General features: G+C 38.9%; 1 protein-coding gene across 2 annotated transcripts in view; it reads left to right on the top strand.

Moving 5' to 3' along the window:
• DPP6 (dipeptidyl peptidase like 6) overlaps positions 1-17,954 on the top strand; it is a 1,223,128-nt gene that overhangs the window by 1,016,172 nt on the left and 189,002 nt on the right. For both annotated transcript variants that reach the window (XM_049862671.1, XM_049862670.1), the window contains exon 8: positions 5,872-5,992. In XM_049862671.1, the coding sequence (XP_049718628.1) occupies positions 5,872-5,992 (121 nt within the window). The remainder of the gene's footprint in view (positions 1-5,871; positions 5,993-17,954) is intronic.

Below are 17,954 nucleotides of genomic sequence, written 5' to 3'. Positions count from 1 at the left end.
AATAGACTTTAAGTCAAAATCCATCATAAGAGACAAGGAAGGACATTATGTAATGATTAAAGGGCCAATCCACCAAGAGGATATAACCATAATAAATATTTATGCACTAAATGACAGAGCTCTAAAATATATAAAATAAACTCTTAACAGTACTGAAGAAATAGGCAGTTCCACAATAATAGTGGGAGGCTTTAACACACCACTTTCAATGAAGGGCAGAACAACTAGAAAGAAAATCACCAAAGACACAGAATATCTAAATAACACAATCAACCAACGTGGCCTATACAGAGCACTCCACCTGACAGCAGTAAGTACACATTCTTCCCCAACATACGTGGATGATTCTCCAGGATAGACCAGATTTTAGGCCTCAATAAATTGAAAAACATTGAAATAACACGAAGTGTCTTCTCTGATCACAGTGCTATAAGACTAGAAATCAATAACAGGAAGCACAAGGGAGAAAAAAATCGAATACATGAAAACTGAGTAACACCTTGCTTAAAAACCACTGGGTAATAGAAGAAATTAAAAATGAAATAAAAAAATTTCCTAGAATCCAATGAGAATGAAAACATTTCCTATCAGAACCTCTGGGAGATAGCAAAAGCAGTGCTCACAGGAGAATTTATAGCAATAAAAGCATACATCAAAAAATAGGAAGGGCCAAAATCAATAGCTTAACACTACAACTAGAACAAATAGACAAAGAGCAGCAAAAGAAGCCCACAGTCACCAGAAGAAAGGAAATAATAATGATTAGAGCAGAAATAAATTAAACAGAAAACAGAAAGACAATAGAAAGAATCAACAAGACTAGAAGTTGTTTCTTTGAGAACCCCCCCCCCCAAAAAAAAAACTCACTGGCCAAACTGACAAAGGAAAAGAATGAGAAGATGCAAATAACGAAAATAAGAACCGCAATAGATGATATTATAACAGAACCAACTGAGATAAAAAGAATCATAACAGAATGTTATGAAAAATTGTACTCCAACAAATTTGAAAACCCAGAAGACAAATTTCTAGCCACACTGCCTACCTAAACTAACACAAACTGAGGTAGAAAATTTGAACAAACTCATAACAAAAGAAGAAATTGAAGAGGTCGTTAAAAAAAACTCAACAAAAAAAGCCCCAGCCCAGGTAGCTTCACCGGAGAATTTTGTCAAACATTCAGAGAAGAGTTGACACTAATTTTACTCAAACTATTCCAAAATATATAAAAGGAAGGAATACTTCCTAATTCATTCTATGAAGCCAACGTAACCCTGATGCCAAAACCAGGCAAAGATACCACTAAAAAGAAAATTACAGACCAATATCCCTCATGAATATAGACACAAAAATTCCCCCCAAAATTCTAAGCAATAGAATTCAACTGCGTATCAAAAAAATAATACATCCTGATTGAGTGGGGCTCATACCAGGGATGCAAGGGTGATTCGACATTAGGAAATCAATCAACACACTTCACCACATAAATCAAACGAAGAAAAAGAATCACATGATAATCTCAATTGATGCAGAAAAGGCATTTGATAAAATCCAACACAATTTCCTGGTAAAAACTCAGCAAAATAGGAATAGGAGGGAAATCCCACAACATAATTTAGGGCATATGTACAAAACCAACAACCAACATTATTCTCAATGGAGAGAACGGGAAACAGACAAGGATGTGCTTTATCACCACTCTTATTCAATATTGCACTGGAAACCCTAGCTAGAGCAGTAAGACAAGAAAGGGAAATAAAGCATATCCAGATTGGTAAGGAAGAGGTAAAAGTATACTTATTCACAGTTGACAATCCTATACTGAGAAAATTCTAGAGATTCCACCAAAAAATTACTGGAACTAATAGAAGGGTTCACCAAAATGGCAAAGTACAAGATCAACATACAAAATCAGCTGGGTTCCTCTACTAACAAAGAGAACTTTGAAAAGGAAATCAGGAAAACAATACCATTTACAATTGCCCCCCAAAGGATAGAAAATTTGGGAATAAACCTAACTAGGGATATAAAAGACTTACACAAAGAAAACTACAAAACGTTATTGTGAGAAACCAGAGGAGACCTACATAAATGGAAAAACATACCACTCATGGACAGGAAGACTTAACGTTGTGAAAATGTCAATACTACCCAAAGCAATCTACAGATATAATGCAATCCCGATCCAAATTCCAACAACATTTTTCAAAGAAATGGAAAAAATAATCTCCAACTTTATATGGAAAGGAAAGAGGCCTTGGATAGCTAAAGCATTATTGAAGAAGAAGAAGAAAGTAGGAGGCCTCACACTTCTCAATCTCAGAACCTGCTCTACAGCCCCGTTAGTCAAAACAGCCTGATACTGGTACAATGACAGACACATAGACCAATGGAACAGAATTGAAAATCCAGAAATAAAATCCATCCAGCTGTGGACAGCTGATCTTTGACAAAGGGTCAAAGCCAATTAAACTTGAAAGAGATAGTCTCTTTAACAAATGGTGCTAGCAAAACGGGATATCAAATTAGAGAAAAATGAAACAGGATCCATACCTTACACCATACACAAAAACTAACTCAAAATAGATCAAAGACCTAAATGTTAAGCCTAAAATTATAAAGCTCATGGAAGAAAACATAGGAACAAAGTTAGGGGCCGTAATTTATGCATACAGCAAAAGATAAACTAGATAACTGCAACATCCTAAAAATTAAATACTTACGCTCGTTAAAAGACTTCACCAGAAGATTAAAAAAGAGAAACTACGGGCTGGGAAAAAAATCTGGGCACTGATATATCTGGTGAGTAGAATCTCTAAAATTTATAGAATACTTTAAAAAACCTCAACAAAAAACAATCTAATTAAAAAATGGGAAAAGGATATGAATAGACACTTCACCAAAGAAGACATTCAGGCAGCTAATACACACATGAAGAGATGTTCTTGATCATTAGCTATTAGAGAGATGCAAATCAAAACTACAATGAATACTGTTTCACCCCAGCAATAATGACCTGATCAAAAAAACACAGAAAGCAACAAGTGCTGGCGAGGTTATGGGGAGATTAAAACTCTTATACACTCCTGGTGGGACTGTAAATGGTACAACCACTATGAAAAACAGCGTGGTGCTTCCTTAAAAAGCTATAGATAGAAATACAATATGATCCAGCAATCCCACTCCTACTAGAGAAACAAGAGCTGTGACACGAATAGACATATGCACAACCATGTTCCTTGCAGCATTATTCACAATTGCAAAAAGATGGAAACAACCCAAGTGTTCATCAACAGATGAATGGATAAACCAATTGTGGTACGTACATACAATGGAATACTGCGCAACGAAAAAGAATAATGATGTGTGTGCGAAGCATCTCACAACATGAATGAATCTGGAGGACATTATGTTGAGTGAAATAAGTCAATCACAAAAGGACAAATATTGTATAAAAAATAAGACCATTATTATAAAAAGTCAAAAATGGGTTTATACTCAAAAAGAAACATTCTTTGATGGTCACCAGGGATGAGAGTATGAGGGAGATAGTAGATATGTGTTAATTCTGGTGAAGGGAAAGGCAGTACACAATATGGAGGAAATCAGTACATGACCAAGGCAAAGGAAGACACTGAGAGATACACAAGAATAAACAGTACGTTACTGTAACGTATACAATCCTGCAACGACAGTAATAAACAATTATTTGTGAGTTTTTATGGGAGGATGTATGAGAGTACACCCTTATGCATAAATATTTGTAAGTGCTGTGGGTCTTCATATATATATGTATATATACATATATATGTGTATTAGCGCACATAGAGGTCACAGTTACGGAAACTTCTTAGACATAAATAAACACCCCATAGGACTGAGCTACAGAGCTTGAAGGCTAAGGACCACAGTCTCAGGAGACCTCTAGGTCAATTGGCATAACATAGTTCATAAAGATACTGTTCTACATCCTGGTTTAGTGAGTCTGAGGTCTTAAAAGCTTACAGGTGACCGTCTAAGATACAACAACTGAACTCTTCCCATCTGGAGCAAAGGAGAGTGAAGGAAACCAAAGACTCTAGCAAGCAATTAGCCCAAAAGACTAATGGCCCACATGAACCACAGCCTCTTCTAGCCTGAGACCAGAGGAACTAAATGGTGCCTGGCTACCAGGATCAACTGCTCTGATCAAGAACACAGTAGAAGGTCCCAGTTAGAATGATTGAAAAATGTAGAACAAAATTCAAATTTATAAAAAAGACCGGACTTAATGGTCTGATAGAGACTGGAGGAATGCCTGAGGCAATTGCCCTAAGACACCCTTCTAACTTGGAACTGAAGCCACTCCTGGAGGCTACCTTACAGCCAAATAATAGACTGGCTTATAAAATAAACAGTAACACCTATAAGGAATGTGTTCCTTAGCACAATCAACTATGTGACACCAAAAGAACAACATTTGCCAAAAAGCAAAGACGAGAAGGCAGGGAGGGGCACAGAAATCGGGGAAATGGAAACAGGGAACCCAGGGTGGAAATGGGGAGAGTGCTGACATATTATGGGGATTGCATCCAATGTCACAGAACAATTTGTGTATGAATTATTGAATGGAAAATGAATTTGCTGTGTAAACTTTCATCTAAAGCACAATAAAATGTTCAAAAAAGAGAAAAGAAAGGGCAATGCTAATCAGGAGAGTTGGGCTAATATTAGACCTTTATGTAATAATCATGGAGTCTATAAGGTAAAAGCAAAGGGCTCAAGGCAATGTGTTGGGGTAGCATAGTGTAGATGGACAAGACCTAGCACAAAAGAAGGCTTCGTGAAGGTTGGTGGCTTAATCAGAGAGCCTTGATGAGGAATGACTAGAACAGATGGAAAGGCAGCAACGATGAATATGTAAGTCTTTGCCGTCAGCACTTCACTTCAAAGTCCGAACCACATTCTTCAGCCCTGGTTGATCTTGGCCGAATGACTTTGTGCGTATATTAATATATTATCAAGCTTGTTGTAACTTCCTGGGGGACAAAATTTTCATCTTAAAAATCTTCCATGTCTGCTGTCTAGCTCTGTGTAGGGATGAGGATCAATTGATGGGTAGGAACCTCCTTCATTGCCGAACCAGGGTCCCCAACCCCAGCCTATTTCTGTATGCTAAGCTTGCTGTGGGGGCAGGCATGATGCTAAGTACCTTATCTCAGTTACTGGAATTTACCTTCTATGGAACTTATATACAGTTATTGACACACAAGTACTATGCTAATTGCTAATAATATAACAAATTTTAAAAAGCCATTAAAAAAAAACAACCGGTGCCACGAAACAATTTGTACATTAATTGTTTAATGAGAAACGAATTTGCTCTGTAAACTTTCACCTGAAGTACAATTAAAATAAATAAATAACCAAAAGTATCAAATCATAAATTGTCCAGTCATGGTGGTAAGAAAATTGGGCGAACCATGTGGAATTTGTCTCTGATTAGTACTTAAATATAAATTATATTGATTGTGGGTGAGCCCCAAATGATCCTAAGACTACCTTTGTACTATCAAATAAATACAACAAGAAACTGAAAACCATATTGCTGATTTCAATAAAAAAAAAGAAAAAACCATTGCTGTCTACTCATAGTGTCTCTATAGTACAGAGTAGAACTACTCCATAGAGTTTCCAAGGCTGTAAATCTTTACGAAAGCGTACTGCCTCGCCTTTCTCCCATGGAGTGGCTGGTGGATTCCAACAGCTGACCTTTCGGTTAGCAGCCAAGCCAACCAGGGTTCCTTCTTTATTTTTTTTGTTTAAGACCACTCTATTTCATAACCACGTTTTTGGTTAATACTATGTGTTTGTTTTTTCTTTCCAAATTAGATATTTATCTTTGAAAATAACATCTACTACTGTGCACAAGTCGGGAAGCAGGTGATACGTGTGGTTTCTACTGGGAAGGAAGGAGTCATTTACAATGGCCTGAGTGACTGGCTGTATGAAGGTAAGTCGTGAGTTGCCAAGAAGCCAGGATGTTTTGTGGTTCCTGTTGCTGCTGCTACTGCTGGGTTGTTTGTTTATGTTTGACTTTAACTGTAACTTAAACTCCATTCTTTGGGGCTTTGGGGAGCATCAGGCTGTCAGTGTGAGCCTAAATTATTGAGTATGTACGTGATGGCCTCAAAAGTGCAGACACTCACGCTCATCCACTGGGCTTTCAAGAACTTTCAGCTTCCTAAAAGGCATGAGGCATGTTTTAGTGGGCTGACTTATTGCTGGAGGAGGTGACTTCTGGGAACATTCTCAGATTGCAAATGCATAGGTTTCTTTTACTGTACTCCAAGGTGTGGGTACCTTGCTTTGCTTGGGGGGAAGGAGAGTTGGAAAGAAAGAAGACGGCAAAGCTTTTAAAAGAAAACAACCTGAGTGATTTGCCATTCCAAATACATCCACTGCTGGTTTCCCTTTGGTGCCAGAGGAGTCCCTGTGAGATCGGTGGGTACATGCATTGTTAAGTGACTAAAAATTTAAGAGAGAAGCTCTCTTCTTGGACTTTCATAATCCATCTCCATGGTAATGAGACCATCATCATAATAATAACAACTTTTCTTGATTGCTGTTAGGTGCAAGCTACTAGTCTAAGCACTTTGTTATCTGATACCTCATTTAATCCTCATAACAATGTTTGGAGGCAAGTATTAGTAGTGACACTTCACACATGAGCCATGGTGAGGTTATGTGGTTTGCCTGTATTTATTGGGGAATGTCATTGTTCAAGTCCAGGATAATCACCTTTTTAAGAATCCAGAAGTTGGGCCAGGTATGTTCATCCACCAAAGCATTTGGCTGGTGTCATGGATCGAATTGTGTTCCCCCAAAATGTCTGTCAACTAGGCTAGGTCATGATTCCCTTGTATGATTGTCTACCATTTTATCATCTGATGTGATCTCCCTATGTGTTGTAAATCCCATCACTATGATGTAGTAAGATGGATTAGTGGCAGTTATACTGACGAGGTCTACAAGATTAGATAGTGTCTTAAGCCAATCTCTTTTGAGATAAAAGAGAGAAGCAAGCAGAGAGACATGGGGACCTCATACCACCAAAAAAGCAGTGCTGGGAGCAGAGCGCATCCTTTGGACTTGAGGTTCCCATACTGAGATGCCCCCAGACCAAGGAAAGACCTTCCTCCAGAGCCAGCAGAGAGAGAAAGCCTTCCCCTGGAGCCGGTGCCCTGAATTCCGACTTCTAGCTTACTAGACTATGAGAGAATAAACTTCTCTTTGTTAAAGCCATCCACTCGTGGTATTTTTGTTATAGTAGCACTAGATGACTAAAACAGCTGGTAAACAACTTAAGCCTTTCTCAGCCTTTCAGCATGATACCATGTGGCGAAAGAAATAACGTACCATGCTAGTCTGGCTGAGGAAGGATCAAGGGATATATTGGGCGTTCTCTAGCCAATATAATTTTTTCCTCAGTGCTATGTGTTTCTCAAGCTGGGATTCTGCACTGCAGTGTTGTTATTAGGTGCCGTTGAGTCAGTTCAACTCATAGCAACCCTTTGCACAACAGAATGAAACACTGCCTGGTCTGGCACCATCCTCACAGTCTTGTTATGTTTGAGCCCATTTTTGCAGCCACTTGTCAATCCATCTTGTTTAGAGTCTTCCTCTTTTTTGCTGACCTTCTACTTTACCAAGCATGATGTCCTTCTCCAGGGATTGGTTCCTCCTGATAACATGTTGAAAATAAGCCAGACAAAGTCTCACTATCCTTCACTTCTAAGGAGTATTCTGCCTGTACTTCTTCTAAAACAGATTTGTTTGCTCTTCCAGCAGTCCGTGATATATTCAGTATTCTTTGCCAACACAGTAATTCAAAGGCATCAATTCTTCAGTCTTCCTGATTCACTATCAAACTTTTGTGTGCATATGGAGCAATTAAATATACCATGGCTTTTTTTTTTTTTGGTTAGGTGCAGCTTAGTCCTCAAGGTAACATCTTTGTTTTTTAACACTTTAAAGAGGCCTTTTGCAACAGATTTGCCCAATGCAATATATTGATTTCTTGACTGCTGCTACCATGGGTGTTGATTGTGAATCCAAGTGAAATGAAATCCTTAACAACTTCAATATTCCCATTTATCATGATGTTGCTTATTGGTCTTTATGTTGAGGTATAATCCATACCGAAGGCTACAGTCTTTGATCTTCATCAGTAAGTGCTTCAAGTCTTCTTCACTTTCAGCAAGCAAGGTTGTGTCATCTGCATATCACAGGTTGTTAATGAGTCTTCCTCCAATCCTGATGCTGCATTTTTCTTCATATAGTCTGGTTTCTTGGATTATTCGCTAGGCATGTAGATTGAATAAGTATGGTGAAAGGATGCAACCATGACACACACCTTTCCTGATTTTAAACCTTGCACTATCCCCTTGTTCTGTTCGATGGACTGCCTCTTGGCCTATGTACATGTGCATGAACACAGCTGAGTATTCTGGAATTCCCATTCTTCTCAGTGTTATCCATAATTTGTTATGATCCATGCAGTCAGATGCCTTTGCATGGTCATTAAAACACAGGTAAACATCTTTCTGCTCTCAGCCAAGATCCATCTGACATCAGCAATGATATCCCTCCTTCCACGTTCTCTTCTGAATCTGGCTTGAATTTCCAGCAGTTGCCTGTTGATGTATTACTGCAACTATTTTTGGGTTATCTTCTACATAATCTTATTTGCATGTGATATTAATGATATTGTTTGATAATTTCCACTTTTCATTGGACCACCTTTCTTTGGAATGGGCATGAATATGGATCTTTTCAAGTCGGTTGTCCAGGTAGCTGTCGTCCAAATTTTTTGGCATAGATGAGTGAGCAATTCCAGCATTGCATCTGTTTGTTGAAACATTTCAATTGATATTCCATCAATTCCTGGAGCCTTGTTTTTCACCAATACCTTCAGTGCAGCTTGAACTTCTTCCTCCTGCACCATTGGTTTTTGGTCATATGCTGCCTCCTGAAACGGTTGAATGTTGACCAATTCTTTTTGGTACAATGACTCTGTGTATTCCTTCCATCTTCTTTTGATGCTTCCTGCATTATTCAATTTTTTGCCCATAGAATCCTTCAGAATTGCAGCTTGAGGCTTGAATTGTTTTCTTCAGTTTTTTCAGTTCGAGAAATGATGAGTATGTTCTTTCCCGTTGGTTTTCTAACTCCAAGTTTTGTACATTTCATTATAATACTTTGTCTTCTAGATCCACTTTTTGAAATCTTCTGTTCAGCTCTTTTACTTCATTATTTCTTCTGTCACTTCAACTACTGTACTTTCAAGAGCAAGTTTCAGAGTCTCTTCTGACATTCATTTTGGTCTTTTCTGTCTTTCTGATGACCCTTGCTTTCTTCATGTATGATGTCCTTGATGTCATCCCTCAGCTCGTCTGGTCTTTGGTTATTAGTTTTAAATGTGTGAAATCTATTCTTGAAATGGTCTCTAAATTTGGGAGGGATATATTCTGGTCATAGTTTGGCTCTCATGGACTTGTTTTAATTTTCTTCAGCTTCAACTTGAACTTGCATATGAGCAATTGATGGTCTGTTCCACAGTCAACCCCTGGCTTCATTCTAACTGATGATATTGAACTTCTCTTGTCTCTTTCCATAGATGTGGTCAGTTTGATTCCTGTGTATTCCATCTGGCAAGGCCCACACGTATAGTAGCCATTTATCTTGTTGAAAAAATGTATTTGCAATGAATAAGTTATTGGTCTTGCAGAATTCTATCATGCAATCTTCAGTGTCACTTCTATCACCAAGGCCATATTATCCAACTACCAGTCCTTCTTCTTTGTCTCCAACTTTTGCATTCTAATCACCAGTAATTATCAATGCATCTTGATTGCATGTTTGATCCATTTCATACTGCAGAAGTTGATAAAAATTTTCAGTTTCTTTATTTTTGGCATTAGTGTTTGGTGCATCAATTTGAATAATAGTTGTATTAACTGGTCTTCCTTGTAGGCATGTGGATATTATTCTATTACAGACAGCATTATACTTCAGGATAGATCTTGAAATGTTCTTTTTTAATGATGAATGCAACACCACTCCTCTTTAATTTGTCATTCATGGCATAATAGACCATAACATTGTCTGATTCAGAATGGCCAATACCAGACCATTTCCATTCAGTAATACCTAGGATATCAATCTTTATGCATTCCATTTCATTTTTGATGACTTCTAATTTTCCTAGATTCATATTTTATACATTCCATGTCCCAGTTACTAATGAATGTTTCAGCTGTTTCTTCTTCTTTTGAGTCATGCCACATCAGCAGATGAAGGTCCCAAAAGCTTGACTCCATCCACGTCATAAAGGTTGATTCTAGTTTGAGGAGGCAGCTTTCCCCCAGTCATATTTTGAGCACCTTCCAACCTGAGGGGCTTATCTTCTGGCACTATATCAGACAATGTTCCATTGCTATTCATGAGGTTTTCACTGGCCAGTTTTTTTGGAAGTAGATCGTCAGGTCTTTCTTTCCAGCCTATCTTAGTCTGGAAGCTTCGCTGAAATCTGTCCATCAGGGGTGACCCTGCTGGTATTTGAAATACCAGTGGCATAGCTTCTATTATCACAGCAACACGCAAGCCACCACAGCCCGGCAAACTAACAGACAAGCAGTGGCATTCTGTATTATAAATTATAAAATAGATATGTAAGCCTAGTATTACTTCCCATCATAACAAAGTCATTAAGGTATAAAGTTCTTCGAATTGATCTTTAAAATTTTTTAAATTAAGATATAATTTGCATAAAATAAAATGCACAAATTTAAGTTTTGAAAAATATATATGCCTGGTGGTGCAGTGGTTAAGCACTCAGCTGCGAACCAAAAGTTTAGCAGTTTGAATCCATGAGCCATTCCTTGAAAACCTTCTGGGGCAGTTGTACTCTGTCCTGTAGGGTCGCTATGAGTCAGTATCGACTCGATGGCAATGGGTTTTATATATTGTGAAACCCTAATCAAGTCATAGACTGTTTCCATTGCCTCAGGAAGTTCCCAAGAGTCTCTTTGCAGTCGGTTCTCCTCCACCCATGTCTCCCTTCCAGAGACAACCACTGTTCAGATTTATGTAACAGACGCCTTAAAACTTATGCATCCAAATGAGGACACCCTCTTCAACATGGCCACCGTGGAAGGAGGGCTATGTGTCTATTCTAATGTGGCTACCAGACCACAAAGCACTCTTAAGAGTCCAGCTTCCAAGTTGGGCCACAGGAAAATAAGCCTGAAGTGTTATTGTCACATTTTTGTCCTCGGCCCACCTGAGGGCGTGACGGTAATGATACGGGAACTTGGTTCTATGCGGCCACAGCAATGTGAGCTGCATGCCCTCAGATCTCCTTCAGCACAGTCCCAAGGAGGCACAGGGCACAGACAGGGACTTCCAGAGTGCTGTGCCACTTGGCCTTGGCTACAGTCCCTGTGGATACGGGGGAGGTAGGGGGAGGCTGGACCAGCCAAGAATTTAGTAGACTCTGGAAGTCCCTGGGTAGTGCAAACTGTTAACACACTTGGCTGCTAACAAAGAGGTTGGTGGTTTGAGTCTACTCAGAGGTGCCTTGGAAGAAAATCCTGGTGTTCTGCTTCCAAAAAATCAGCCATTGAAAACCCTGTGGAGCACAGTTCTATTCTGACATATATGGGTTGTCATGGGTCACAATTGACCCAACAGAGTGTGGTTACTGGTGTTGTTAGCAAGGACTCTGAAGTCTTGTGATTATTGACCTTAAAACAGGAATAAAACACAACAAAAAAATAAGCCTTATTCCTAAGAACACCCAGAAACAGTTTTTGTACTTGTTACCTGACATCATAAATTTCTCTTATATATCTTTTCTTTTGTTTTGCAATGTAAGAGAGGGCTTAGCATCTAAATGGGAAAGAGCGTGTGGTAACTTGGAATCAGAACGTCTAGTAGTTAAAAGTAAGGCTTTGGAGCCACACAGGCCCCAAGCCCAGCTTAGTCATTTGCTAGACTAGTGACCGTAGGCAAGTTACTTCCACTCCTTGGCCCTCAGCTTTCTCCTCTGTAAATGGGAATAATGCCATGAAATACAAAGTGTTTTCAAGGGTTAGGTAGGATTGTGAATATAATGTGTTTAGCATATAATAGATCATAGTAAGAAAATGGTAATTGTGGCTGTTGTCTCTTATAACAATAAAAAATAATAACTACTATGTATAGTAAAAATTAGTGAGGTTATTATTCCTATTGCTGGAACTAGGTACTATTATTTTTTTTTTATTGTGCTTTAAGTGAAAGTTTACAGTTCAAGTCAGTTTCTCTTACAAAAATTTATACACACATTGTTATGTGGTACTAGTTGCACTCCCTACAATGTGACAGCACACTCCTTCTCTCTACCCTGTATTCCCCGTGTCCATTCAACAGCTCCTGTTCCCCTCTGCTTTCTCATCTCACCTCCAGACAGGAGCTGCCAACATAGTCTCATGTATCCACTTGAGCTAAGAAGCACACTCCTCACCAGTATCATTTTATGTCTTACAGTCCAGTCTAGTCTTTGTTTGAAGAGTTGGCTTCGGGAATGGAGTTACTATTATTTTTATTGTGAAGGAAAAACTATTTGGAGGGCGGGGGGAAGGCATAGGCATTAATTAAGCCAGAGTTCCCTAGTGTCACAGTTTCTCTGAAGTGTGACCTTTGGAGCAGCCAAGACTTGCAGACTTGGAGGCTGGTACTCCCAAGTGGCCGTCCTGCCACAGTCACAGAAATTGCCGGCCCTGAAAGTTCCGGAGAGACCTGTGCCAATAATGACCCTGAGTCCCTGGAAAGAGAAAACACCTGGAGCACTGTTTGCAATAGCCTAGGCATGCTCTAGGAGTAATCTTTAAAAAATCCATAACCAAGAGATTTAGAATATCTTTTTGAGCATCTTCTTAATAAAATAAAAAGTTCATTGCTTTGCAGTTCAAGTTAAGCTTTTGCTTTAGCAAATCCGTTGAAAGGACGTTTTTCTTCAAGGTATTTACATAAAACTGTGTTGATTTGATAACAGAGCCCCAAATATTTTAAATCAATCACAGTTAATGTGGCAGCTTAATCTACTTAGTCTTGTTCCCTGGATGGTTATATATTTTGATGCTTAGATTTCTGTAAGTTGGAAGCCAAAGAGCCTCGGGGATTCTTATTCTTGCTTATTTTTAATAATAGGAAGGTAAACTTTAAAGATTGCCTTTGCCTAATCTGTGAATTAACTATTTCACTACCAGATTCTTCATTTAAAAAAAAAAAAAATGGGGAGGAAAAATACCCTGACTGCTTGCAGAGAGCCTGGCTCACAAGGATATTTTAGTTCTGAGAAGAAATTAAGCTGTATAAACTGGCAGCAGCCGCTGTAGTTCGCAGGGCTTGTTGGCAGTAAAATGCAATATTGATTTGTTTTGTTTCCCACAAGGATCTTAAACATATTGAATACTGCAGAATATTGGGGCCTGGGAGGGAGAAGAGGTAGGAGGCATAGGAGCCACCAATCACCGCCATCCCTTGACTGAAGGTCTGCACATGCCCTGTAGGAAGATCCTTCTCAAATTAACCACAGCAATCACCCACAGTGCTGAAATACAAGCTGAACGGATAGGATAATACTGAGGCCCATTTTGCAATTCTTTAGGCCATTTCTTAAAACATCTTTTAAAGAATCAGTACCAATGATCTAATAATTCTTTTATTTCAATGAAGTGCCCTGAGAGATATCAACAGAAGGCCAAGTGGGCCCTGAGGTGGATAAATTTGAGTCACTTAATGGTTTATTTTTTTATGTAATCCCATGCCTAATAATTTTGAATATTCAAAGAGACAAGGGATTGGGTGGGGGGAAGCAGAGAATGCCTTTCCGTAGGAAGAAACCTTATCACAACCAAAGCATTTATGGAATTTTAAGGAATTATAATTCCATAATAATAATTATTTCTATAATAATTAATATGTCATTGTTGTTAGGTACTGTCAAGTTGGTTCTGACTCATAGCAGCCCTCTGTACAACAGAACAAAACACTGCCCAGTCCTGCGCCATCCTCACAATCATTGCTGTGTTTGAGTTCGTTGTTGTAGCCACTATGCATAATTATTATAATTCTATGTAATTCCATAAAGCATTTATGAAATTATAAGTATCAATGCTATAATTTTGATTATGTTTGTTTCACAAGAAATATATCTACTAAAATGTCATCCAAATCACCCTAAACTTTCTAAATCCCATGAATGCAAATAAAATTAGTAAGTACTATTCATTTATACCTTACATATAGGTTTTCATATAACTTCGTGGTATATTAAATATTTTTGTGTACTTTGTATGCTGCATTGCACACTGACGTTGAGTGCCCATTTTACACATGTTGAACCAATTTTGGACCAAAGCAAATTTGGACTGCCACAGTCTTCTATTAAATATTAGTGGCCTTGGACTGAGGAGTCCTGGTGGCACAGTGATTTAGTGCTCAGCTACTAACTGAAAGGTCGGCTGTTCGAACCCACCAACAATTCCACAGGAGAAAGATGTGGCAGTCTACTTCCGTAAAGATTGTTGTTGTAGTTGTTGGGTGCTGTCAGGTCAGTTCCTATTCATAGTGACCTTATTTACAACAGAATGAAACACTGCCCAGTTCTGCACCATCCTCACAATCATTGTAGTGTGTAAGCCCATTGTTGCAGCCACTATGTCAGTCCATCTCGTTGAGGGTCTTCCTCTTTTTTGCTCACTCTCTACCAAGAATGATGTCCTTTTCCAGAGACTGATAACATGTCCAAAGTACATGAGATGAAGTCTCACCATCCTCGAGAACATTCTGGCTGTACTTCTTCCAAGACAGATTTGTTCATTCTTCTCGCAGCCCATGGTATATTCAATGTTCTTTGACAACACCATTGTTCAAAGATATCAATTCTTCATTCTTCCTTATTCATTATCCAGCTTTCACATGCACATGAGGCAATTGAAAATACCATGGCTTGGGTCAGGCACACCTTAGTCCTCAGGATGACACTTCAAAGACGTCTTTTATAGCAGATTTGCCCAGTGGTTCCTTGACTGCTGTTTCCATGTGTGTTAGTTGTGGATCCAAGTAAAATGAAATGACAGCTTCAGTATTTTCTCCATTTATCATGATGTTGCTTATTGATCCAGTTGTGAGGATTTTTCTTTTCTTTATGTTGAGGTGTAATCCATACTGAAGGTTGTACTCTTTGATCAACTTCTCTTCATTTTCAGCAAGCAAGGTTGTGTCTTCTGCGTATCACAGATTGTTAATGAGTCTTGCTCCAATCCCGATGCTGTGTTCTTCTTCAGATGGTAGCAGTGTGCTTTCATAAAGATTACAGCATTGGAAACTGTATGAGGCAATTCTACTCTATCCAACAGGGTCACTATGAGTCAAAATTGTTTAAATGCCAGTGGGTTTGTTTTTTTTTTTTAGCCTTGGACTATTAGAAGTAGGTAGAAAATATATTCCGTACCATCATTGTACTACTGAGATAATGTTTCTAAAAGCTCCTTATGCTATTTTTAAAACTCTCTGACATACATTTAGAAAATGATATTTGAAATGCCATTCAGAAGTGTAGATTCCTTATTGAATCTTCAAATGTTAACTATCTCTGAAGTACCTGGTTAGGGTACTTAAATTGCTCGCAAACTGCACTTTCCTAGTAGATCAAAGTGAATTTATACTCCCATCTTATGTCACACTGACTATACTGATACTTTTTTTTTTAATAATTTTTATTGTACTTTAAGTGAAAGTTTACAAATCAAGTCAGTCTGTCACATATAAACTTACATACTTTACTACATACTCCCATTCACTCTCCCCCTAATGAGTCAGCCCGCTCCCTCCTTCCAGTCTCTCCTTTCATGACCGTTTTGCCAGTTTCTAACCCTGTCTACACTCCCATCTCCCCTCCAGACAGGAGATACCAACAGTCTCAAGTGTCCACCTCATACAAGTAGCTCACTCTTCATCAGCATCTCTCTCCAGCACATTGTCCAGTCCCTTCCATGTCTGATGAGTTGTCTTCGGGAATGGTTCCTGTCCTGAGCCAACAGAAGGTTTGGGGACCATGACCACCGGGATTCCTCTAGTCTCAGTCAGAGCATTAAGTCTGGTCTTTTTATGAGAATTTGGGGTCTGCATCCCACTGATCTCCTGCTCCCTCAGGGGTTCTCTGTTGTGCTCCCTGTCAGGGTAGTCATCGGTTGTGGCCAGGCACCATCTAGTTCTTCTGGTCTCAGGATGATGTAAGTCTCTAGTTCATGTGGCCATTTCTGTCTCTTGGGCTCATAGTTATCATGTGACCTTGGTGTTCTTCATTCTCCTTTGATCCAGGTGGGTTGAGACCAATCTTAGATGGCCGCTTGTTAGCATTTAAGACCCCAGATGCCACACTTCAAAGTGGGATGCAGAATGTTTTCATAATAGAATTTATTTTGCCAATTGACTTAGAAGTCCCCTTAAGCCATAGTCCCCAAACCTCCGCCCTTGCTCCGCTGACCTTTGAAGCATTCATTTTATCCCAGAAACTTCTTTGCTTTTGATCCAGTCCAGTTGAGCTGACCTTCCATGCATTCAGTATTGTGCTTCCCTTCACCTAAAGTAGTTCTTATCTACTAACTAATCAGTAAATAACCCTCTCCACCCTCCCTCCCTCCCCACTCTCATAACCACAAAAGAATGTGTTCTACTCAGTTTATACTATTTCTCAAGATCTTATAATAGTGGTTTTATACAATATTTGTCCTTTTGCATCTGACTAATTTCACTCAGCATAATGCCTTCCAGGTTCCTCTGTGGTATGAAATATTTCACAGATTCGTCACTGTTCTTTATCGATGCGTAGTATTCCATCGTGTGAATATACCACAATTTATTTAACCATTCATCTGTTGATGGACACCTTGGTTGCTTCCAGCTTTTTGCTATTGTAAACAGAGCTGCAATAAACATGGGTGTGCATATATCTGTTCATGTAAAGGCTCTTATTTCTCTAGGGTATATTCCGAGGAGTGGGATTTCTGGGTTGTATGGTAGTTCTATTTCTAACTTTTTAAGAAAACGCCGGATAGATTTCCAAAGTGGTTGTACCATTTTACATTCCCACCAGCAGTGTATAAGAGTTCCAATCTCTCCGCAGCCTCTCCAACATTTATTATTTTGTGTTTTTTGGATTAATGCCAGCCTTGGAGTGAGATGGAATCTCATCGTGGTTTTAATTTGCATTTCTCTAATGGCTAATGACCGAGAGCATTTTCTCATATATCTGTTAGCTGCCTGAATATCTTCTTTAGTGAAGTGCGTGTTCATATCCTTTACCCACTTTTTGATTGGGCTGTTTGTCTTTTTGTGGTTGAGTTTTAACAGAATCATATAGATTTTAGAGATCGGGCGCTGGTCGGAGATGTCATAGCTGAAAATTTTTTCGCAGTCTGTAGGTGGTCTTTTTCCTCTTTTGGTGAAGTCTTTAGATGAGCATAGGTGTTTGATTTTTAGGAGCTCCCAGTTATCTGGTTTCTCTTCGTCATTTTTAGTAATGTTTTCTATTCTGTTTATGCCTTGTATTAGGGCTCCTAACATTGTCCCTATTTTTTCTTCCATGATCTTTAGTCTTTATGTTTAGGTCTTTGATCCACTTGGAGTTAGTTTTTGTGCAGGTGTGAGGTATGGGTCCTGTTTCATTTTTTTGCAAATGGATATCCAGTTATGCCAGCGCCATTTGTTAAAAAGACTATCTTTTCCCCAATTAACTGGCACTGGGACTTTGTCAAATATCAGCTGCTCATATGTGGATGGATTTATATCTGGGTTCTCAATTCTGTTCCATTGGTCTCTGTGCCTGTTGTTGTACCAGTACCAGGTTGTTTTGACTACTGTGG

This window comes from Elephas maximus, chromosome 20 (assembly GCF_024166365.1).
Source record: "Elephas maximus indicus isolate mEleMax1 chromosome 20, mEleMax1 primary haplotype, whole genome shotgun sequence".
Lineage (NCBI taxonomy): Eukaryota > Metazoa > Chordata > Mammalia > Proboscidea > Elephantidae > Elephas > Elephas maximus.
The sequence above is the reverse complement of the archived record's forward strand: the minus strand, read 5'-3'. Positions and strand labels throughout refer to the sequence as shown.